Source organism: Phascolarctos cinereus, unplaced genomic scaffold, assembly GCF_003287225.1.
Source record: "Phascolarctos cinereus isolate Bilbo 61053 unplaced genomic scaffold, phaCin_HiC Scaffold_9;HRSCAF=440, whole genome shotgun sequence".
Classification (NCBI taxonomy): Eukaryota; Metazoa; Chordata; class Mammalia; order Diprotodontia; family Phascolarctidae; genus Phascolarctos; species Phascolarctos cinereus.
In genome coordinates, this window is record NW_027556402.1 from 216,705,812 (window position 1) to 216,730,799 (window position 24,988).

A 24,988-nucleotide genomic window follows, 5' to 3' on the forward strand; every position below is an offset into this window, starting at 1 on the left:
CCGGACACCAGAGTTACAGGTGGGCCCACGTGAAAATCCTTAGTTTATCTGAAACATCTCTTTGGGCAATTCTTTCAGAGCAGGTTATGTAGCCATTGGCCAGAACTTACACATACTTATTTTCAAATGAATGGTGGTTGTTGTAGCACTGAGTGAATGAAATTTGAACTGCAGGATGCACCTGTCAAGAACCCTCCTCACTCCGTGTGTGCGATCTGTCTCTTACAGGTGGTGACGAACAGGGATACACAAGAAACCCTCCTGTGCATGGCCTGTGTATTTGAAGTTTCAAATAGTGAACATGGAGCACAGCACCATATTTACAGGCTTGTAAAGGACTGAGCACGGTTATTTATATATACATCTACACACACATACACACGTCATCATGAAACGACAGACTGTAAACCTCAGTACTAAGTGGCCGGGCCCCTGGCCCAGGGCGGCCCCCACGGATTTCTAAATCTTGTCAGTCATTTTTCATGTGTTCATATATCATTGTAGCTGTGAAATTCTGGTACAGTTGTAAAAAAAAATTCTTTCTAAAATGATGTGTTCTTCAGATTTGTAACCCATACTTCTTTGGGAAAGATGACACTTAAGAAACGGAGGTCTCTGTCTGAGGAGGCCTGTTTTTAATTGTGGTAGAAAATGTTAAGACAGAAGCATTTGCCATGGGAAATTTACAGCATTTATACAAATGTATTTAGTTTTTTTCCAACATAAAGTACTTGTTTTAAGATGCAAGTAAAATTAAAGTGAAACTTTAAGTATAAATGTAAATGAGTAGACAAAGTGAAGAAACTTTAGAATTATCTTTGTAACTAATTAGGGTGAAACGAATGTAATTCACTAAATTATTTTTTAAATGAAACCTTTTTTTTTCCTTTTTGAAACCAAATGTTACAATGTAGCCTTAAGAAACACTTGGTAGGAAGACCCTAATGAGGCAAAATTGTATTTTTTCCTCACCATTTAAAACTAATTCTCTAATCCATTAAACATCTGAACAGGTATTGCAAAGAAAGAAAATGTCATCCTTATCCATAACATATAGAGTGTATTTAAAAATATAAAATTGTATTGTACTAATATGAAGATTTGATTATTTAATGAAAAAGATGGCTTGTTTTGCAATAAGTAGGTAAATACTGAAAGTTTAAAGTTACGTTGTAGTCGTGTGTGCAGTTATATTTTATATGGACAACTAAATTTTCTATTAATTTGAGTGGAAGAATTTGAAACACTACAATTATTAGTAACAAAGTAAGAATTAAAAAAAATTGGCATGAATACTGCACTGTTAGCTGCACAGTAGAGAGAGGACTGTGGTGGGAAGAAGATTTCATAGACCAAATTCCAAAAGGCTCATCTGCTTTAGTATGGATGCCACCCAGAACAACCCAAGCCCACCTGGACTTTTTAACAGACCCACATGCACCTTAATAGCTAAGGTCCCTGCGTGGACCCAGACAAGAGGAATTTTCTGAACATTTCTTCAAACCCTTCTATTCTGTGTGCTGGCTAACCCCCTTAAGGTTTGGGCACACCATTTGTGACTAACCCTGGTGCATGTGCCCATGCTCGTTCTTTTGAAACAAGCTCATTTGGGAGCTTTTTTCTTGTAGAAGACTTTAACTTCTTCCCTCTTCAAATACCCAGATACACTCAGCAGTTAGAGTTGGTAGGGAGAGTGATAATGTCCCTTGGGTTCTTTCAACTCTGCTACTATGTAGGTCATTAAAAGGCCCAGGTTACAGAGCATGGTGCTCCTTCCTTCCTTCTTTGCCTATTGAATGCCAGTTTTGTGCCACTTACCACCCACATAAAAACTGCTTCATAGCTGCAGGGTGCAACCTCTTACCCAAGCCTAGCCTAGGAGTCAGATTTAGAGCTGGAAAGGGCCTTAGTCAACATCTTTCCCAGATCTTTCCTTTTTCAGATAAAGAAACTGAGACCAAGAAAGACCAAGACTGTCCTGGCATCACACAGCCAGTATGTAGCAGAGTCAAGATTGGAACTCAGGTCCTTGATTCTAAATCTCTTTCTTTTCTTATTAGCACACCCAACATTTCACAAAGGTGTGCACTTTGTCCCTGGGAAGACAAGCTGGGAGATCGCACATTGTGCTGCACTATGGGGGGTAGCTGTGTCTTCGGAGCTGAAGGACAAATGCTTCTGGGCTCCAGTCCTTTTTACAAATCCTGTACTCAACTTAGGCCAGATCCAGATGTTGTCCTTATTCCTGTTTCCAGGGCTCATTTGGCCTATTCACAGCCGCTCACAGGTGGCCCTTTGTTTTAAGGCTGCGTGTGTCTTTTTGGATTACATCTTCTTGTCCTGTGGCTAAGTGGCTGTCTCCAAAATACATGGTGTCCCAAAAGTCTTTGTGCAACTTTAAGCTTTGGTAACTTAAAACTGAACCAAGACTTTTGGTATCTTGCCCACCTTCTTCCCATGGTGGTCCCATTACCCTTTCAGGCAGTTGTGCTTGGAGGGAGGCATAAGCAACTTGTGTGGCCAGCAAATGGGAGGGGCATTTCAATCTATTTTTCAAAGCACAAAAAAGAAAAAAAAAATCCCACGGAGACTCAGAAATATGTTATATAGTAGTACCAGATAGAAGGGATTTAAAAAAAAAAAACCTAGCCAAACAAACCACTTCTTGGTGTCCCAGGCCTCTCTTGCTGGATTCATAGCACCCTGGTCACTGTTGTTGATACGTGGGCATCTTTCATTCTCAACACTATTGTGTGACCAACCACTCAGGTGGTTTTTGATGTGAATTCCACCTCTCTGTTCCTTCTGCTCCTTCAATCTTTGTTTGGGGCTTTGCTGGCTGTTGGTGAGTGGGTTTGGGGTTGTTTTTTGCTAAAAACGCTGATATTTATCATCTCTTTTTAAATTTTGGGTGGTTTTTTTTTTTAATCCTTCATTTTTCCAAAGCTGAAGCTTTCTCTCATCCAGCACTTCTCAACAGTAGGGCAGAAGACCTCACTAGCTGTGTGACTCTGGGCAAGTCACTTAACCCCAGTTGCCTCATTAAACACACACACACACTCTAGGGCAGGGACCTTTTGGTTGTGCTGTGGCCTCCTTTAGCAGAAGCTTCTGTGTTTCTTCCATCTCTTCCTAGCAACCTGTCCTCCCCTAAATCCTCCTGCAGGGAGCTACAGAATTTTATCCAAGGCCTTTCTGCTGGCTCCCCTTTGTCATTTCTTCCTCTAACTAAAAACCTCTGGGAATGAGACCCATGTGATAAACCAGTCTTCTGAAACACTGGTCCCCTCTACCTTCTTTCTAGGCCTTCTGTCATGCCAGTTTTCACCAGGGAGTGTGGGGTCCCTCCGTCTATTTCCTGAAATGAGTGTGTATTGACAAAAGAACACTAAATTGGGCGGTGAGGAAAGCTGAGGCGCTCAGACACAACTCCGTTCCCATTTGTTTTCCTGAAAGACCCAGCATAGAATCAGGGACTGCTTTGGAGACTGTCTTAAACAGAAGGTTAGCACTAATAAGGCCCTTTGGAGGTCATGTAGTCCAGCGTTTCCCATCCCATACTAGACTGATCTCATGAGAGTGGTGATGGGGACCTGGGAAGAAAGAAACAGAAGTTGTGAGCCCCAGAATGTAGAAAGTGGGACAGTCAGCAGGTTTGTTTATGTTTATAGGTTTTACGAAGTAAAGGCCTTTAGTAATAAAATGAATTCTTGCTGGTAATTTGGAAACAATGATTTGGCCTAACCCACCATTTTACAAAAGGAAGAAACTTAGGGCCAAAGACATTTGACAAACTTACCTGTCAAAGCTGGGACTGTGGTTTTCAGATCCCCTTCTGTCCCAGCACCTTTACCATGACATGTGTCCAACCTGTGAAAGAGCTTTCCGAGTGCCTGCTGGTCTGATCAGCCACAGTCAGACACACTATATACCTTGACCCCAACATAGTGATGTTATTTTGGTCCTCTTCAAGCGCATAGGACGACAACCAGCCCCTATTCCACGTTGCCAAATCCTGGCTTCAGGACTACCTCACTCAGCAGAGGTGGAGAAGAAATAGAGGATTGTAAACCTACAGTTATTCAAACCTCAGAAGCCATCTCATCCAATAATTCCCCCTCACCCCATTTTATAGATGAGGAAACAGAGGCCCACGAAAATTAAGTGATTTGCCAAAGGCCATGGAAAAATCACCAGGTAAAAGACATCCAGTGAGTAACTTATGCTTGTCTTTTCCCAGAACGTCTTTTCTCATCACTTTCTTGCTGCAGTTAAGTCCTGTCTGCTTCCTGGTAGAGGTGGTGAATGCTTGGTTCCCCGTCGTCCACCCTCATTTATTGAAAGAGAGTCCTTTTTCTTCATCATCCCTTTCCATCATTCCTCAGAGCTTTCATTCCTAGTATCTTTGCCATCTTGGTGAATTTCCTTTGGAGCCTTGCCAGAGTTTCCCTTCCCAGGCCATCCCATTAGGACTTCTATAGACACTCCAGGGGAAATACTTTTTTATTGGACCCTGGAAGATTTAGAAAGTAGAGAGATCACCCAGACTTTGAGAGGGGATAAATGGCATGAGGAGGGTGTCATTCGAGATCGGAGAGGCTGTAGAAGGGGCAAGATTGCTGTTTTATAGACGTGACATCAATCTTTCTAAGACACAACTCCATCTGAGTATCATTTGCTGACTGAGGACCCTGTCTTATAGTCACATCATGGCTATGCACGTAGTAAAGCTGATGAGCCCTTTACTTAGTATTGTATATGGTTCACCTTCCACCATAGGCTCCTGTAGACGAGTTTCTGATGCTGAGCATCCCATCAGCAAGAGCACGGCATCCTGACAGCCCAAAGGTCACCCTCGATTCTCAAACTACTTTTTTTTTTAAAGCCAAATCTTCCCTAGGACTCCCAACACCATAGTGGCTTTAGCAGTTTGTTTTTTTTATAGGACAGTCAACAATTTGAATTGTATAACGATAGAACAATCCATTTTACAAACCAGGTACAGTGTTCTATGCTCCGGTACTGCGTCTGTCCTGATGTCAGGTTTCTCCAAGCCTGTGTATCAGTGTTGTTCACGTGTCATTTTAGGAGGAAGTGTTTGCATGGCTTTTTCTTCACCTTTTTTCTGTATGTGGCTAAGCCCTGCACACGTTCATTCTGAAAAGCCTTAAATCCTTGGGATGTTCAACGTGGGGTGTGTGGTACAAAAAGGCTGCCTGGAACCTGTGAGCCCTTTTGTAAGCTGGAAGCATTTCTCTTATAACTGTTACTTTTCTAGGAACTTTTTAATTCACAGCTGCCAAAGCATTCCAGTAAGCAGTGCCTTAGTGTTCTCTTAGACGTACGTGCCACCAGCCTTTTCTTACAGCCGTCCTTGACCTTATTTTACAAATTGGCTCCGTTCAAAAAACAAACAAACAAAAAAATGAGCACCTGTTTTCTTTGGTTCCACCGGAAACTTTTTTTTTGACTACTTGGTCTAAAACATGAAATTATATACAAGTCAATCCCATCATTATGCTCTTAAATGTATATACCAAAATGAAAGGTTACAACTTCATAGTTTTCCGTGGAAAGTACTTATGATGCTGCCTTTTAAATTTCACGACCAAATACTTAACTATTTTTGAATTTTCACTCTAGCATGAAAGTGCCTTTGGTTTGCCGTTCCAGCTTAGAAAAGTGCTGCCATAATGATGATAATTTGTAGAGAGACCAAAAATATTTAGAGATCACCATAATGCCTTTGGTTTATTGGAATGAGGGGGAAAAAAACAAAACAAAACACAAAACTCTAGGCCTCCATTTACAAGAGAGCACTGTGTATGGTAACCTGCTGGCCACCAGTCATCAGATAGTCCAGTCCGGAACCTTCTACTCTCCACCATCATTTTACCGCCGTGAAGACCAGTAACTGGGATGTTAACGTATCCAGATGACCCATCCTCCCTTTTTCAGCTCCTTGCCCAGTCTTTTGTGTCTGTGGAACACGAACCACAGAAACCATTTGTCCGTGGACAAATGTTACAACTTGGGGTTCATTCAGTCTCCTTTCTGTTGAGCATTTCAGTTCCTATGAAGGCTTTCCTTTTTTCTACTAGTTCTAATGTGCACTTATTTTGTTTACAAAGTTAGACTCTTTGGAAATTTGGAAGCACCAGACTGAGATAAAAGTACACAACCAAAGTGAAGTAGGGTGAGTCAAATCCAAACCAGCTTTTTTTTTAAGCCTGGAAATGTTGACTCTTGAGTGGGATGTCTGAACGTGCTTTGAAAAACCTCCCAAAGAGCACCATTCACAGCTCAGCATTTTCAAGAAATGTTTCAGCCCCAAGGAAGGCGACTCCTCAAAGTCATTGTCTGCTTTTGGCACCTTTTGAGATCCAGGCCATACATTATATCAAAAATGAACGTGAGGGGTTGGGCCAGGGGACCAGGGCAAAACACCAGCCCAACCAAAACCTGGAAGAGAGGTGTTTTTATTACAAACAGTTTTATAGTCACTTAATGAACTTTTGACATACATTGTCCGCTCCTGCATGGTGTCTATCATGAGAATACTCTTTCCAAATTTGAAATTTTATTTTAGATCACTTGATTTCTGTACCTCTCTCTCCATACTCACCCTCTAATTCTTGTACTATGAAGATTTACATATGAAAAGAAACCTATCTGGAATGCCACTAACGTTTGGCCATTTCTGTTCAAACATTACACAAGCTAGCTAGCTACTTGAATTTCCAAACCATAGATCTTGTACTGCACCCTGCCTTGGAAGAAATTGAAGCTCTAACAATATTTGTTTCCCCATTCTTCCCCCTTTTTTAGCTCAGTTTCATTTGGCAATAGCTTTCCAGCCTGATTAAATCCATCACCTATATCTTTCAAAGTGAAGCTTGTATGATTAATATTTAATGCCAGTAGACAGCTAGCAGAAGTCAACCCACCATGAGGATAGTTGAAATATTTATATTTCTTTTCTTGTCCTAACTCTTTGGATATAATTGGCTTTCTTACTCCCTGTGAAGTTTTATTTTGGAGTCCGAGTACTCTGAAATGTTTGATCTGATTTTTTTTAAATGATATTTAATCTCTCTATCATTAATCATCGGTCGTTATAGATTCCAGTTTCAGACCTCTCTCAGGTTGCCCCTTTTTTTGTCTGCCTTCGATTGTCAGATTGTGCATTCTTCTTCTTCTTCTTCATCTTCTCTTTCTTCTGAAAAAGAAGCTGTTAGTGTTCATGTACAAGCCAATTGGAAACCAGTCTCTGACTTCTCCAGTTTCATATTCGTAATCTTCATTGTGTCAATTAGCTGTTGAAACCTTGGTTGACAAAGGATGTTTTTCCCTGTTACCTCCTTAAAAGACACGTTTTTTTTTATGAGCCTTTTTATTTCAGGCTCATGACCGCAGAAAAAATAAATAAATAAAATAAATACAGTACGTGCCTGAAAAATGACAGAAGAATTTTATAACAGTAAAAAAACAAAAAAACAAAAAAAAACCTGAATAGCCTTTAATTCTTTACTATCCATACATTTTACGTAAACCCGTTTTTGCCATGTGCATCTGTTCACGTTGTAAATGACTTAATGGAACTCTCACTTTATGTTTATTCGTGTAATGTGTATAAAAATGGGTTTGTGACTTAAGCATATTCATATATGGTCAGTGGTTACTTTATGATTGTACTGCTGCTGGTGACTTGATGTGGAAACTGCCTTTTGATAAAGCGTTTCCTTTTTGTTAGATTGGGTGGGGGGGGACCCTATTGGGGGAGGAGGGAGGGTAGAGAAAGTCTCACGTATTTCTTTAACCTAATTGCAGAAAGTTCCAAAAGAAGTTCACTTCAATCTCTTGGCAGTACAGTATTCTGGTATTTGTTATTTGTCTGTGTGTAGGTACTGGTACCTTTTTTGTTTCAAAATGTTTTAAGTGTTGGCTTTAAAGTGAATTTATCTTTAGTATGATAGTAATATGAAAATTATAGGGTTTGTGTGCAGAGAATTTTTTTATAAAGTGCTTTGTAAAAAAAAAATGTATTCTAGCTTTCGCGGTACATGTGTGATAACTTTAATACCCATGCCAGTTAAGTGCAATTATTTCATCACTCTAAAAATGCTATTTTTGTGTCAGTTACTGCAGGTGTTTTCATGTCTTTGCAAAGTGACACATTTTGATGCCTTCTTGAGGAAGTGGTAGACTTTTTGTAGCTTTCTAGAAACTTTGTATTCATACCGTATCGATTGAAAATAAAGAAAATCAAAGTGTGGGTCAACTTTTTCATCTGCAAAAAACCACTGAGTTGTTGCAAACAAAGTGCTGAGAATTGGGGAGTGGGGGGAGGCAGTGGGGCCAAAAGATGCAATAAAGGGCAGAGATTTCCATCCCCTTCAGAACAGAAGGAATGAATACCATCTTTCTCATGCAACAATTAGACAGATTCTTTCAGCTGAATTCTGCCCAGGACATTTAAATGATCTCAACCCAGCTCTTGTAAGCAGAGATATGCTTGCTATTTTCTATACGTGTTTCGTGCAGTATAGTTGAAACTATTAGAAGACATCCGGTCCCTGACATGCTCATTTTCTTCTCTGCCTTGGTTGCAGTCCAGGAGTATGGGAAGCCAGTGCCCCCTAATGGGGAGCCCAGCAACCAAACCCAATTCATCTGAATCACCATGGGAGCATTTTTAAAGACTTCGAGTTTTATTCTTAGATAGATGGCGTTCTGGACTGGACTCCAGGTCTGGAGTGCTGAAAGAGAAAGTCAGTCTTAGCCAGTTTCTTGATAGGATCATAGAATCTCAGATTTGGAAGGAACCAGAGAGGCCGTCTTGTCCAACCCATATACCTGAATAAGGAAGATGACCAGTGAAGACCTGCAATAAAGCTAGCCATTCCATTGCTACATGGGATGCAGGAAGGCTATGCTTTGGTACTTTGAAGTTTAAGGGGTATGTGAATGGCACATGCATATGCCGTGTGAGAATCAGCCAGAGGCTACTGGGGCAAGCCTGGTTTTGGTTTTTTTAGCCAGTAGTTAGTTACATAAAAAGTCCAAGCTTGAATATTAATACTGTAGGAAAAAAATTAATGCCTTAACTTTGCATTGCAGGGGGAAGCCTGCCAGAAACAGTTTTGTTTTCATCACTAGCCTAATCCAAGCATTTTTCAGTTTAGAGAAAGAAATGCCCAAACTAGCAGACTCTGCTCATTCATTCCCTTGGCCATCTTTTTCCCTAGAGTATTCTGGAATCCCATAGGATTCTTGAATAAGTAATGTTTAACACTCAAGAGTAAGTAGATTTCAGGCAGCAGATCAGTTCATGGTCTGCTTTTTTACACAAAAGAATAGTCACTTAACTTTCACCTCCTTTTCATCGTTTCCCCTTTAACCATGAATTTTCCTTTCCAGCTGACCAGTACTGCCCCAACGTCCATAAACTGAAGTCATCAAAGAGACTTCTCCCTTCTCTTAGGTGAAGCATTGCCCTAATCCGGTCAAGGTGGATTAGTCAAGGGCCCCTCACCTGGTCTCAGTCACTGACCTAATTATTTCAAGGGAAGAGTCCTTCCTGAGCTGATCAGAAAAAGGGAAACACCTGGTTACAGAATTAAGAGACTCTTGATAAGGATTTCTCTTGCAGATTAGGTCATAAGCTTCTGACTAGTATAATTTTTTTAAGTCCTTTCTTAATTTTGCTGGAGGGAGGGGTTGCTTTCACAACACATATGCAGTTCTTACACAAACAAGCATTATTCTCCCGTAACTCCCATTATTCTTCATGATGGGCTAGAATGGATGGAGAACCTGTGGCCTCAAGGTCCTCAAGTGTGGCGCTGCCCCTAGAGGACCACCTGTGGCCTTGAGGCCGAAGGTGTCCCACCCCTGCCACTAGAAGGACCAATAAATTGGGACTTAACCATCCCTCAACAGAGAGCAATACCATCTTTGTAAAATTCCCTAAAAGATCCAAGAGGTATGGTTAAAGAAGCAAAATGAATGCCTAAGAAGCAATAAACTGCCCTGGGGAAGATGTAGATAGAAATAATAAAATCTGCCCTCAGGGGCACTTAAATCTAGTTGGAGGGTGGGAGGTTTGTAAAGAATGTACCACAATCTCTGGTCCCAAGCACATTGCCCAGACGTCTTCTTTGCTCTATGACAACTCTGAGGTGAGAGAACCCTTTCCACCAAGGAAAGGGCCTAAGCTAGGCCTTAAAGGGCGAAATTTCAACATGTATATATGGAAGTGATGTCCATTCTAGATGTGGCATACAGGTTGAACGAAGGCTCAAACACGTGAACTAGGGTGATGACTAATCTGGTTTGCCTGGTGTGCTGGTAAGATCAAAGGATAGAGTTATAAGGGGCCCTAGGGCTATGTGTCCCCTTATCTTACTGGGGCCTAGGGAAATGAAAAAATATGCCCAAGGTAACAGAGTTAGTGTCAGGTGTATTTGAACCCAGGACCCTTTGTCTTCCTCTTCTTCATCTGTGTATTCTCAGCTTTCTTAGCACACAGGCATTTTTTTTTTCTTTTTGGTGAGGCAATTGGGATTAAGTGACTTTGCCCAGGGTCACACAGCTAGTAAGTGTCAAGTGTCTGAGGCCGGATTTGAGCTTGGGTCCTGACTCCAAGGCCAGAGCTCTGCCCACTGTGCCATCTAGCTGCCCCCACATAGACTTTTAATAACTTGTTGGTTAAGTGATTGATTCCAGACATGAATAGCCTTGGAAAGGCATAGAGAGAGAAGAGAGAAAGAAGGCTTTAACGAACTACTGGAGATATCAAGGAAGGCTCTCTGAAGGAGATGAGATTTAAGTCAAAGCCATGCCCACTCTTTAAATCCCAAGAGACAAAAAGGGAGAGAAAATGCTCTGATCATAGGGAAGAGAGTGAGTAAAGTCATAATGGTAGGAGAGCTCAGAATGAATTCACAGACCAAAAAAATGGGATTGATTTGGCTGAAGCAGTGTGTGGAAGCGATATGCAGTCTTACACTCCGTAGTGAGAGGAACAGTACCCAAGACTAGGGAGGTGATGGTCTTGGTCAGATTACGTTGGGAGTACTATTTTCAATTCAGCAAATTAAGGAATAGTCTTGATGAATTAGAAGCATCCAGAAGAGGACACTCAGGATGGTGACAGCCCTGGAGAGCATGTCATTGATCAACAGAACTTGGGACATTTAACCTGGAGAAGAGAAGGCTCCACTTTTTTTCTTTAAGGCAGTTGGTGTTAAGTGACTTGCCCAGGGTCACACACAGCTAGTAAGTGTCAAGTGTTTGGTCTGAGATCGGATTTGAACTCAGATCTTCCAGATTTCAGGACTGGTACTCTATCCACTGCGCCACCTAGCTGCCCCAAGGCTCCACTTTCAAAGTGTGGTTTGGCCTTAAGCTTCAATAGTAGGTTAAAAAAAAAAAACCAAAAAGCCTTTCTCCCCATTCTCTACCACCACCCTCATCCATCCAACATATTTGTTTACAGTCTGCTACATATAAGACACAATGCTTAGTGTTAGGAGCATATAAAGCTAAATCCCCAGTCGCTGTCCTGGGTAGCTTATAGAATTCAAAGGGAAGTAATAATAGTTATAATAATAACAGCTAATATTTTTATAGTGCTCTTAAGTGCATGAATTGCTTTCACATGTATTATCTCATTTGATCCTTTTAATAATCCCAGTGAGATAGGCACTATTATCATAATCCCAGTTTTATAGCTGAGTAATTATAATCCCAATTTTATAGAATACTCAAAATGAGAGGTTAATAACTTGTCCAGGATCACACAAGTAGTAAGTGTCTGAGGTAAGATTTGAATTTGGGTCTTCCTGAATCCAAGTCCAATGGTCTATCTACTACTATCCTACAAACAGTGAAGGACCTTCAGCATCATCTAAAACCAAGACCATAATTGTCCACAAGTTCACAGGGAAGGGGACAAGATATAATTAATACAATAGGAGTAATGCAAGTCAGATGCCAAGGGAGTATAGCTAATAGATAGGGGATCTGGGAAGACTTCTTGGAGGAGGTGGCATTTGAACTGGGCCTTGAAATATGGATAGAATATTGGCAACCAGGGATTGGGTTTGAAAGAGTGGTCCATGGCACAGCAATTCCAAGGAGAGAGAGAGCATAAGCAGAGGAACAGAAGGAGGAAAGCACATGAAGACTTCAGTATAATGACTCCCGTTTCTGTTACCATTCGTCCATTTTCTCATCATATCTTCACAGCAACTCTGTCATGGAGAAAGTGCAAATATTATTGCCCCATTTTGCAGATATGGAAATCTAGCCTCAGAGAAGTTAAGTGACTTGTCCAAGATCACACGGCTTATAAGCAAGAGAGCCCGGACTCAAATCCATGCCTTAGGGTTGCAGATTTAGTGGTCATTGCACCGTACTGTACCAACTTCTATTGGCCACTCAGACTGTGTGCCAACTTAATGTGTGAAGGCGTAAAGGTCATATCACTTGTGGAGGCTCCTGTCAGGAATCTCATAATATCCTCATGAAGAAGATGGAACTACGTGGATAGCATAATTAACATGGATCCAAAGACCATACCCCACCTGAGATTCACCTTGAGGGAGATCTCTACTGGAAGGCAGAAAAATTTGTGAGATCAATAACAAAGTACTTTGTAGATCCTAATGTGCTAGGTAGATGCCAGCTAAGGGCAGCAGCAATAGTTAATAATAATGATAATAAAAGCATTAATATAGTTTTAGCTTATAACATGCTTTACCTAAGTTAGTGCGTTTGGCTTGTCATCTGTTCCTGCGTCTCACCCTCTTCTCAATTGTGGGGGTAGAAGCCTATCTGCCAGATTTGCAGATGACACAATAATACAATGGATGCCGTGTAGGGGTACAGAAAGATCATGACACCCTAGAGTCTGATCGAGATGCATTTAATGGAGGTAAATGAAAAGCCCCACACTTGGGTTCAAAAGATCGCTGGCACAAGATATGGGAAAGCTCCCCGAATCAGTGCCTGGAAGGACATACACATGAGAGTTCACACAGACCAACTAGGGCGAAAGGTAGGATGAGCAACCAGACACTAGGGCCTGGGCTCCTCAGCGCCTCTGTGTTATTAATAAATCTGACCCAAGCTCATGAGGAGAATCTTACTCAAAAGCCATGGTCACACCAGCTTGTGATTGGGATAAAAAATCTTGAGAGGTTTTTCTGTTCCAACACCGAGCAGCAGGGAGTGGCCTGGGATGGTAAGACTTGCTTTTGGAGACCAGGAGGCTCCCCATGGGACTAGTGACCATTGGGAGACCCTCAGGCAGCAGACTGTGGGGGACACCAGCCCCTCTTCCCTGGGTTGCCTGCCCTGCAGCAATATGGTCAGACAGCCTTGTGTGACCCTGGGGGAGGGGTGGGGTCAGAGGAAAGCTTTGATTACTGGGCAGCAAGCGTGGAGCAGCTTTTGGTGGACTTGAATGATTCCTGACCAAGTTCCCAAAAACAAAGTCGAGGCACAGAGGGCAGCCTGGGGTTTGGCAATCCAGGATGTCCCCAGTTGGTATTTATTTCTTCATTTATTTCTATTTGGAACAATCACCAGACTTAAATGGGTCTCAAAATCCCCTCCTGGTTGCATAACTCTTCTCTTAGTTTTGTTTACTTCTCTTAGAATACCTTCTTTCAGGATGCTCTCAGGTTATCCAAGAGAGTGACCACTTTTGGAGCCATTGAGACCCCTCAGCTCACTTCCATGCCTTCTAGCTCTACTTTCTAGGGCTATTTTGTTTGTTTGTTTTTTGGCTAGGCAATGGGGATAAGTGACTTGCCCAGGGTCACACAACTAGTAAGTGGCAAGTGTCTGAAGCCAGGTTTGAACTCGGGTCCCCCTGACTTCAGGGCCAGTGCTCTATCCACTGTGCCAGCTAGCTGCCCCTAGGATTATTCTTCAATGCTTTGCCAGCAGATTTCTGCTTCCTAATCACAGAAGCAGGAAAGATGCCTCTAGTTTAGACCTTGATGCCAACTCTCAGGATCTCTAGCTTCACTATTGCTTTTCCTGAGGATCATAAGTTTCTAGAGAAGGGAAACAGCACCTTGTCTTGCCCCCTTCCCAGTGAAGCCTGGGACAAAAAAAGACAAGCGAACAGCTGCTGCCTTCAGAGTTTGTATTCTCCTAGGGGCTCCTCTTCTATCTCTTCAGGTGGCATTTCAGCATCCACTGCAGTGCTGGGCACAGAGCATGCACTCAAGGGAGACTTGGACAGTTGTGCCTTCGCCCTAACGAGCCCCTGTGTGGTGGATTGTGCCTCGGGGAATGAAGATAAGGAGGAATGGCAACCACACTGTCGCATTTAGATTTAGAGTTGGAAGGGACCTTGGTCACCTCATCCCACCTTCATATTACATGAATAAGAGAATGGAGGCCCAGAAAGATTAATGAAGTCTCGCTAAGGTCACAAAGGTCAGAGAGGCAGAGCTGACCCTTGGGTCCGGGTCTGAGGACTCCACATCCAGAGCACTTCCCACTGTGCCATACTCCCTCCGATACCAGGATCGGCAGAAAGAACCAGGGATGTTTAGCCCACAGACAATAAGGCTTTCAAGGGAGCTGTGGTTGTTGTCTTCAAACATCTGGCCAGCTGTCATGCAGAAGAGGGGTTAGGTTTGTTCCACTTGGATCCAGAAGGCAACGGGGAGTGATGGATGGAAGTCAGAGAGAAGCAGATTTGGGGCTCACTATGGGGAGAACTTCCTGAACATTAGAGTTGTCCAACAATGGAAAAAGGTGCCTCCCGAGGCAGTGAGTGTTCTGTTACTGAAGGTCCTTCCCTCAAAACAGAGTTGTCCCTTGTCAGGAATGTCATGGGAGGGATCCTTGTACTCTGAGGGACCCTCTACTTTAGAGGTGCTCTAAGTACGAAAGTGCTAACCAGGGGGTATCAATTTGAGTGACATTTCGTTTTTAGGATTCTTGGAGGTTAGAGAAAATGTCCTCTACTAAGCTAGTGCTGACCTCAGGTAGATTATACGTGAATGGTTAAACATACAAATGTGTTCATTTGTACGAACACATTCATTGGTTTGGACAACGTTCATCTAATCCTGGGATGGCACAAATCATCAGAGGGATTGATCGGTCTTAACAGAGGACAAAGGGTCATCCACCATCCTCCAGCCTATCCTTCCCCTTCCCCCACAGTTTAACTTCTTAGCTGAAGGGAGAATGGTCAATGGAAAGAGCCAAGGTCACCCCAGGAGTCCACTCCAGCTCTGTGGAGCTGTCCCTCCCGGCTCCTACCCCACGGCTGGAAAAGCACTAGGGACCTTCTGTCTTTGATTAGGAGGTCAGAGATAAGTGTATCCACAAATCCTCAGGGATAAACCAACTTTAGTAGAAAGGAGAATTTGGGGTGAGGTAGGGTTCAACACAGCACAAGGCTCATCCTAGGAGGGATCAGAGTGTTTGCTCTTTCAGAACTGGGCAAACCTCGTGGAAGGATAGTCAAATATTTATAATCCCTGTACTAGAGGAGGAAATATCCACTGTGTGCCTTTCATAGGCTCTTGGACATATACAAAGTGTCCCAAAAGTGTTAGTGAAGTTTTAAGCTTAGAAGCTTAATAACCCACTTAACTACACTAAGACTTTTGGGACACCCTGTATAAAAGGAAAGAAAGAGATTCCAAAAATATTACAAGCCTATTCAGTTTACAGAACCATGTATTTAGAGCTGGAAAGGACTCTGGAGGTAACCTACCTAGCCTGACCCCCTCATTTTACAAATGAAGAAACTGACCACTAGGGAGGTGGAGTGACATGTATACAGTCAGTAGTAAAGACTTGATTTTAAGTCAGAATTGTAGATTCTGAGTTGAAAGGGATTTTGAAGTTGATTAATTTTATCCCCTAATTTTACAGATTAGGAAATTGAGGTGCAGAAAAAATGAAATGATTTGCACAAAGCTATGCAGTAGACATCAGAAACAGCATTAGAACTCAGGTCCTCCAACTTCACATCACAGGCTCTTTCTGTCACATCATCTGGAGTTAAGGCCAAAACCAAACACTGGCTTAATTTGGGATGACTTCCTCCCTCCCAAAGTCCTCAGTGATCCTAAATCGCAGTTTGGGGAAACTAAGGCAACACCTTCAGTTATGGGCCCAGATTAGAGCCAGACCTTCAGGAACTTGGTCCAGAGTTAACCTGGAGCACACAGGATTGAGTCCCATGCAGAGAGCAAGAAGGAACCCTATGTCCTGGGGCTGCTGGGACACCTGAGGAATGATGCTCCCGCAAGTGGGTGGCCAGATCTTTGCCCGGCAGCTCTCTGCTGCCTGTAGTCAGGCTTTTGGAGGGGGCGGGGAGGTTTAGTGTGAGCATGACATCTAGTGGGACTGGCAGGAAGGGTTTGAGTTCATTTTCATGTTTCAGCCCTTTTTTTTTTGTTTTGATTTTACTTGCAGGTGAGATGCCTCTAAGAATTGTCTTGTGGTGTTTTTTTTTTCAGTCCCAGGGGAAGCATCACAAAATGAGACTGAGGTAGTTGCCAGAAAAGCATATACAAATGAACACTAGAAGATAAATTCTGTTGTGGTGTGGAGACAGACTCTAAGATATGAGTCATCAGGCGACAGCAAGTTTTCTCAGGGGCAGAGGGTTTTAATAGAGAGAGTTTACCTGAGTGTGGCAACTAGACAGTGGAGACCCCATCTGGCAGCTTCCCATTTTAACTACTGATTCTAAGTGGTTCTACCATTACCAAAGGAATTTAAGCACTCTCAGAGTCCTCTAACGGTTGGGTTTCCTGAGGCAGAGCCCTGGTCACCACTTTCTAGTTATAGCTCTAAGGTATGGGGCTATTTGTGTGCCCTTCAGCTACTCAGTGAATCAGTATAAGTGAATGCAGAAAAGCAGCCTGGTGTAGTCACGGAAAGGTGATGGAACTGGGTTCTACTCTTACTTCTGCTACTAGGGATGAGATCTTAGACGAGTAATTTCTCCTCTCTAGAATAAAATACATGTTTCTCTGGTGTTCAAAGCCCTACCACATACCAACCTACTTTTCCAGCTTATTACACATTACTCTTCTTTACACACTCCATGATCCAGTCAAATTGGACTTGGAATGAGAAAGACTTGAATTCAAATCCTACCTTAGACATTTATTAGCTGTGTGACCTTGGACAAGACTTTTAATCTCAGCCTCAGTTTCCTCATCTATGAAATGGGGATGATAATAATAGTGTCTGCCTCGTAGGTTGTTGTGAGGCTCAAATGGGATGAGAAATGTAAAGATCTTTGCAAACCTTATAGTGCTGTATAAATGGTCGCTATTCTTCTTCCCTTGCTGCACATTGCTTCCAAGTTGGATTGTCATTGACCATTCCTCGCACTGGATGTGTTACCTTTCTCCTCTACCTCTCCAACTCTTAGGCCAAAAATGTAATCCCCACCTCCACCTTTTGGAGTCCTCTTGGGACACAACATGGTGCCATGGAAAGAGAATGAGATTTGGAGCAGGAGGACATGGGGCCAAATCCTGGCTCTGCTACTTACAATCTGGTGCCAACCTCCCGATTGGCCAAGTCACTTAGCCTCACTGAGACTCAGTTTCCTCATTTGTAAAATAAGGGAGTTTGATTACACAGCCCGTAGCATCCCATGCAGCTCTGAATCTATCATCCTATCATCTTCCTTCAAGGTTCAATTGAGGTGTCACCTCCCCCATGCAACCTTGCCCCATATTCTCTCCTTAGATATTTCTACCTTTTTTTTTGGTGAGGCAATGGGACTTAAGTGACTTGCCCAGAGTCACATAGCTAGTAAGTGTATTTCCACCTTTCTTGTCGATACCTTTTCCCATGTTGCTGTGGATAGACTTGAAGTCAGTAATACCTGAGCTTAAATCTGCTTCAGTCATTGCTAGCTCTGTGTCCTGGGCAAGTCATTGAACTCTCTGGGTCTCAGTTTCCTCAGCTGTAAAATGAGGAGGTTAGACTCAAAAACATCTAAGATCCCTTCAAGTCCCTTAGAATTCCTAACTCTATTATCCTATGCTCCTTTACTTTTTATCTTGCACTATACTTTCTATATCCTATTTATTTTCCTTATGAAGGCAGGGACCATCATTTTTTATTCTTGTGTCCTCATTACCAGGGACACCCCTTTCACATAATAGTGGTTAAACAAATGAAGGTTGAATTCCATGAAATGAATGCTTATAGTCCAGAGGCCATTCCTCCTTACCCCCCACCGCAGCAAAATTAATCAACTCAGCTTTGGGACTGGGCTGCTCCACCCCAATTAGTGGATAGGTGAGCCACTATTATGTATCCAAACACCAGTGCTGTCTGCTACTCGCCTCAAACTCCCCTCTCTGGTCCCTGTACTCCAATATATTCAAAAGACTGTGGATTTCAAGCTAGACGGGACTGTAGGGGCAATCTAGCCTGATCTGCTCTGTTTTACATGAACAGATGCTCACAGAGGTTGTGACTTGCCTGCAGATGGCAGAGGAAGGATTCAAATCTTGTTCCATGGACTCCAGTTCCAGCTTTCTTTTTTTTTTTCAGGCTATACATGTACAATCATAGTAAACATATTTCCACGTTAGTAACGTTGTGAAAGAAGAAGTAGAACACAAGAGAAAAACCACAAGAAAGAAAAAAAGAGAGAAAATAGTCTACTTCAATCTGCATTCAGACTCCATAATTGTTTCTCTGGATGTGGATAGCATTTCATGAGTCTTTTGGAATTATCTTGGATCACTGTATTGCTGAGAAGAGCTAAGTCTTTCAAAGTCAGTCATTATACAATGTTGCTGTTACTGTGTACAATGTTCTCTTGGTTCTGCTCATTTCACTCAGCATCAGTTCATATAAGTCTTTCTAGGTTAGTTCCAGCTTTCTTTCCACTATGCCGTGTTGTGTCCTATCCTCCTTGAGGACAAGGACTTCTGTGCTTGTATCTGAATGCCCTAGCATAGGGCCTGCCTGTGATCATGGTACACCAGTAGTTCTCAAATTTTTTGGTCTTGGGACTCTTCTTCTTCTTCTTCTTCTTTTTTTTTTTTAATAATTTATTTATTTTTAGTTTCAACATTCACTTCCATAAGATTTTGAGTTTTAAATTTTGTCCCCCTCCCCCTGATCTTAGGACTCTTAAAAATTATTGAGGATTCTGCACCCCCCCTTTTGTTTATGTGTCTTATAATTATCAGTTTGCTGCATTAGAAATTAAAATCTCTTAATATTATTATGAAAATACTTTTGACCTTGCAAACCCCTGAAAAGATTTTGGAGACCCCCAGGAGTCCCTGGACCACTCTTTGAAAACCAAACTGCTGTGGTAAGGCATTTAAAACATGATCGTCGATGGAATGATTGATTGGCTTAAGTGCATAGATTATCAGGAGACAAGGCTGTCACTAGAGTATATGCACTAAGTTCACTTTAAATAAATGATCCGTTTAAAATCATTCCTAATCATCCCTCATGCTTTATGGCACTTTAGAATTACGTGGTGCTTTTCATATTCATTATTTAAATTGACTTTCACAACAACCCTGTAAAGTAGGTAATGCTTGCAGATGAGGAAACTGAGTTTCAGAGAGGTACATGATTTGTCCTAGGGTGCTCAGCTGGGAGGCCTAGAACCCCAAGTCTCCTACCCTGCCTACCACCCACTTCCTTCCCGTTATTACCAATATCAACTGACACAGATTCTGAAGGACCTGGGGGTTAGATAGCTGGACTGTGTGGCAATGAAAGATAATAAAAACCTTTCCATATTCTTTTGTCTTTCAAAGAAAAATCAAACAAATGCAGCAGATTCTATTTTCAATCAGCCCTACCCCCAAGGAGTTAGTAAAAGTCAAATGCATAAGAGATGAAACTACAAAGTGTCCCCTTCGCCACCCCACTCCCAATACCAGACTGTCTAAGCTTCTCTTTGGCCTGGCCAGCCATGGGATCCAGACATCTACTCCTGTCCTCCCCAGCCCTTCGTGGTCCCCTCTGCCTCACAGCATCCCCACACTAGAACCACAGAAGAGTTTCTTCAATGGAAATTAAAAATCTCTACCTGAAGAAACAGCTTCAGAAATCATACCAGAAGGAGAGGCAGTTTGTGCTACTTGAAGGAGTCCAGGAGGTCTGAAGACCCGAGTTCAAATGCTGATTATGCCATTAATTGTATGACCTTGGAAAAGTCATTGAGCCTCAGTTGTTTTCATCTGTAAAACAAGGGGGATTGGATAGATGAATGAGTGTTAATTAAGCACTTAACCATGTGCAAAGCACTGTGTTGTGTTACAGATACATGTGGAAAATGACTAAGTGACCTGTAAGGTTTCTCCCAGATCTAAATGCATGATCCTTGTGGTTCTCTGTGCTGCAGAATACTAAGGTGGTCTTTTCTTCAATGTTTCCCAGTTTCCCACCTACAGCTTGCCTTTTCCAAGGCAAAGCCAAATAAATGGCACCAACGTTTGTTCATTCATTACTCCTCAGAGCTTAGGAGACTGGCATCTCAACATTTTCAGAATTAAATAGTAATGAAAAAGAAGTGGGAATACCAATCAATCAGTCAAGCAATCATTTATTGGAGCCTACTATTGGAGCACTGGCAGCTAGGTGCACAGTGCATAGAGTGCCCGGCTTGGAGTCAGGAAGATTCATCTTCCTGAGTTCAAATCTGGCCTCAGACTTACTAGTTGGGTGACCCTGGGCAAGTCACTTAACCCAGTTTCCCTCAGCTTCCTCATCTGTAAAATGAGCTGAAAAAGGAAATGGCAAACCACTCCAGTATCTGTGCCAAGAAAACCCCAAATGGGGTCGTGAAGAGCCAGACACGACTGCAAACAACTGAATCACAACAGTTAGGGCACATAGTCCTAATTGTAATCAAAACTGAGAATTGAAAAGCACCTTAAGCATATATTCTATCCATTATGTCCTAATAAGCAATACTACAGCCTCTACTTGAAGGCTCCAGAGCTGGGGACTTGCTGCCTCTGGAGACAGCCAATTTCATTTTGGACAGCTCTGACTGTGAGCAAGGGTTTCACCAGTCAAAAGTTGCTGGCTTGTAACTTCACCCTTTGCCCCCTCCTGGTCCTGCCTTCTGGATCCAAGCACCCTAATCTCATTCCTCTTCCTTATGACAATCATTCAGATATTTGGGGACAGCGATAAAGACCCTATTCAAGTCTTTTCCACATCCGTAGGTCCTTTAAATCATCTTATGACCTATTTAATCCCCGGTCCTCTCTCTATCCTGGCTGTCTTCCTGTAAATACATGTCAGATTGTGAATATCCTACCTGCAATGTAACACTCACGTCTTACGTAGATGTGATATGATCAAGATGGGACAGCTGGATTTTGCTTTTCCTTAATTTGGAGGCTGTACCTCTACTCATTCAGTCTAAAATTGAATTAGCTTTTTTTGGCTTTATTTATCCCAAGCAAATGTCTATTTTCAATAGATTGTGGTTAATGGTAGCTGAATGAAGAAGAAATTAACATAAGTTGTTTCCCTGAAGTCTGGCAGATACTAGAAGCTTGTTTACCATCTGTGATTTCTCACTTAGTACAGAGAGCCATGAGAAGACAACCTTCTTCCAGGCTGTTTGAAGTCAAAGCTTAGCCTTGGGCCCTGTGTGCCTAACCTTCAGTCCTGGGAAAGTCTGTTGATTACAGTGGGACTGTCAGACCCTAGACAAGGCAAAGTATTGGCACAAAGTACACCAGCTGATCTCCTCCGGTGGGGCTGAGTCAGCTGCCTTGCCCTGCTTCATAGTTTCCTACCCTTTTTCTATGGGACACCACTGCCCAAACCTAACTTCTAATTAATCTTTTCAATAAATATCTTTTGCCCAAACTCAACCTACTTTGGCCTCACAGCACAGGGACCAGTAATGTTCCTGGTTACTTCTCTCTTCTTCTGTCAGTGGTATATTTCTCCCCCATTGGGGAGTAATGTAACTGTAGGGTGTTGGTGTTATCAGTATAGGTTATGCAGGAGTATGGCAAATGTTTAACAGTGGGATCTCAAAAAAAAAAATCCCAGTTTAACCTGTGTTATTAATGTTTTAAAAAAGTGATTTCTTGGGGCAGCTAAGTGGCACAGTTGATAGAGCATTGGCCCTGGAACCAGAAGGACCTGAGTTCAAATTCAGTCTCAGACACTCACTAGGTATATGACCCTAGGCAAGTCACTTAACCCTGATTGCCTCCCAAAGAAAAGAAAGTTATTTCTTAAATCTAGACAGAAAACAAAGCAATACATCAAGCCCAGATTTCTGAGGTATGTTCATACTAAAAACTGAATGATTGGCTTTTGGGAGCTTGAGCACATTCTTAAGTGTATATCAACATGAATTTGTCAAATGATTTTTAAAAATCAACAAATAGGCCAAGTGAGATTTTTATATATCAGTCATTTGTGTGACTCTGGAGACATGGTCTACTGGCAAAGATTATCTACAGAATTTGCTTTTTCCCTTCTTATATCTTCATCAGGAATTTCCTAGGTGGAAACCAAAGGTAGACTTAGCCATAATGTTTTCTAAGGATAAAAAAGGATGTATGTCGGTCAATAGTTACTACTTCTTGGCCTTTTGGGGGGGGCAGTGAAGAATCACCTATAATCTTTTCTATTTTTTGGTAAACTTCTCCTTTTGAAATAACTTACAAACTGACCCCTGGGAGCTTTTGAAATTGTATGGCCTCTGGCATGAAGTTAGTCAGACCTAATTTCCTTTCTCAATTCACCTTCTTGAATGCCACTGTCATACATAGCATGCCAAAGGATTCTATACCTGGTGGTTGTATTATCTTCGTTCATTAGAGAAAGGAAGTGTTCAAAAGAGAGAGGGAGAGACAAACAAGAAGAAATACAGCAGAGAGGCACACATCCACAAAGTGGAGGCCAAGAAAACTGAGGCTTGTGGTAAGCGGTGGCTTCTGAAAATTATAGGGATAATAATAAGGAGAAAGAGCCTTTTAAACATCATTTGGGGCAGAGCCAAGATGGCAGAGTAAAAGCAGTGACTTGCTTGAGCTCTCCCCCAAACCCCTCTAAATACTTGTAAAAAATGGCTCTAAACAAATTCTAAAGCAGCAGAACCCACAAAAAGACAGGGTAAAACAAATTTCCAGCCCAAGACAGCCTGGATGGTTGATCAGGAGGGTATATCATGCCTGGCTGGGAGAGGAATATAGTTCAGCATAGGCAGGCAGGCCTCATCAAACCTGGAGGAGACCTCAGAGGACTGAATCATGCGCAGCTGTGGCCGTTCCCAGACTTCTCAACCCATGAATGCCAAAGACAACTTAGAAGGTCAGTGGGAAAAGTCTGTGTCTGTGGTGAGAGAGAAGCGCAGCGTGGTCCCAGCCCCAGTCCCCAAGCGTGACCCTAGAGCATCGGCTGCCTCTGGAGCTTCCAGCCCATAAACTGAGGAGGAATTGAGTGGCTGATCAGAGGGGGATTGCAGGGATCTCTCTGCTGGTGCAGGATTCTCTTGCTTTGCCCATGCTTGGATCTGGGTCACAGTTCTGGGTGGCGGTCCTGGGGCAAGGAGGAGCGCTGACATGGTGGAGCTTGTAGTGGTGGTGAAAAGAAAATCCTCCTCAGAGTTCCAAGACAGAAAAGAGTGCTTGTGGTCACTCACAGAGCAGAGCACAGGCCAGGAATGGTGTAATCACCTCACCCTTGATCATAACACCTTGGAAGAACTGAAAATTTATAGGTCCCTAGAAGTATCTGAAAACAGCTGCACAAAACCCCTGAAGCTTGGGACAGTACATTCTCCACACTGGAAGCAGACTGCTACCTTAGCAAAGAGTTTATAACTCAAGTAATTGGCTGGGATCATGAGCAAGCAGCACAAAAAGAGTCAGACCATAGAATCTTCCTTTGGTGACAAAGAAGATCAAAACATACAACCAGGAGAAGACAACAAAGTCAAAGCTCCTACATCCAAAGCCTCCAAGAAAAATAGGAATTGGTCCCAGGCCATGGAAGAGCTCAGAAAAGATTTTGAGAAGCAAGTAAGAGAAGTAGAGGAAAAACTGAGAGTGATACAAGAAAATCATGAAAAACAAGTCAACAGCTTGCTAAAGGAGACCCCAAAAAAATACTGAAGAAAATAACACCTTAAAAAATAGCCTAACCCAAATGGCAAAAGAGGTCCAAAAAGCCAATGAGGAGAAGAATGCCCTCAAAAGAAAAATTGGCCAAATGGAAAAGGAAGTCCAAAAGATTACTGAAGAAAATACTTCCTTAAAAATTAGAATAGAGCAATTGGAAGCCAGTGATGTTATGAGAAATCAAGACACTGTAAAACTAATCCAAAAGAATGAAAAAATAGAAAACAATGTGAAATATCTCATTGGAAAAACAACTGACCTGGAAAACAGATCCAGGAGAGAGAATTTAAAAATTATTGGACTATCTGAAAGCCATGATAAAAAAAGAGCCTAGACATCATCTTTCAAGAAATTATCAAGGAAAACTGCCCTGATATTTTAGAACCAGAGGGCAAACTAGAAATTGAAAGAATCCACCAATCACCTCCTGAAAGAGATTCCCAAAGGAAAACTCCTAGGAATATTGTAGCCAAATTTCAGAATTCCCAGGTCAAAGAGAAAATATCGCAAGCAGCCAGAAAGAAACAATTCAAGTATTATGGAAACACAATCAGGATAACACAAGATTCAGCAGCTTCTACATTAAAGGACCACAGGGCTTGGAATATAATATTCCAGAGGGCAAAGGAGATAGGATTACAACCAGCAAAACTGAGCATAATCCTTGAGGGGAAAAATGGACATTCAGTGAAATAGGGGACTTTCAAGCATTCTTGATGAAAAGACCAGAGCTGAATAGAAAATTTGACTTTCAAATACAAGACTCAAGAAACATGAAGAGGTAAACAGGAAAGAGAAATCATAAGAGACTTATTAAGGTTGAACTGTTTACATTCTGC

General features: G+C 42.2%; 1 protein-coding gene across 6 annotated transcripts in view; it reads left to right on the forward strand.

The window, feature by feature from the left end:
• TEAD1 (TEA domain transcription factor 1) overlaps positions 1-8,281 on the forward strand; it is a 317,833-nt gene extending 309,552 nt beyond the window's left edge. For all 6 annotated transcript variants that reach the window (XM_021001876.2, XM_021001875.2, XM_021001877.2 and 3 more), the window contains one exon: positions 229-8,281. In XM_021001876.2, the coding sequence (XP_020857535.1) occupies positions 229-342 (114 nt within the window). In that variant the 3' untranslated portion in view covers positions 343-8,281. The remainder of the gene's footprint in view (positions 1-228) is intronic.
• The last annotated feature ends 16,707 nt before the right edge of the window (positions 8,282-24,988 follow it).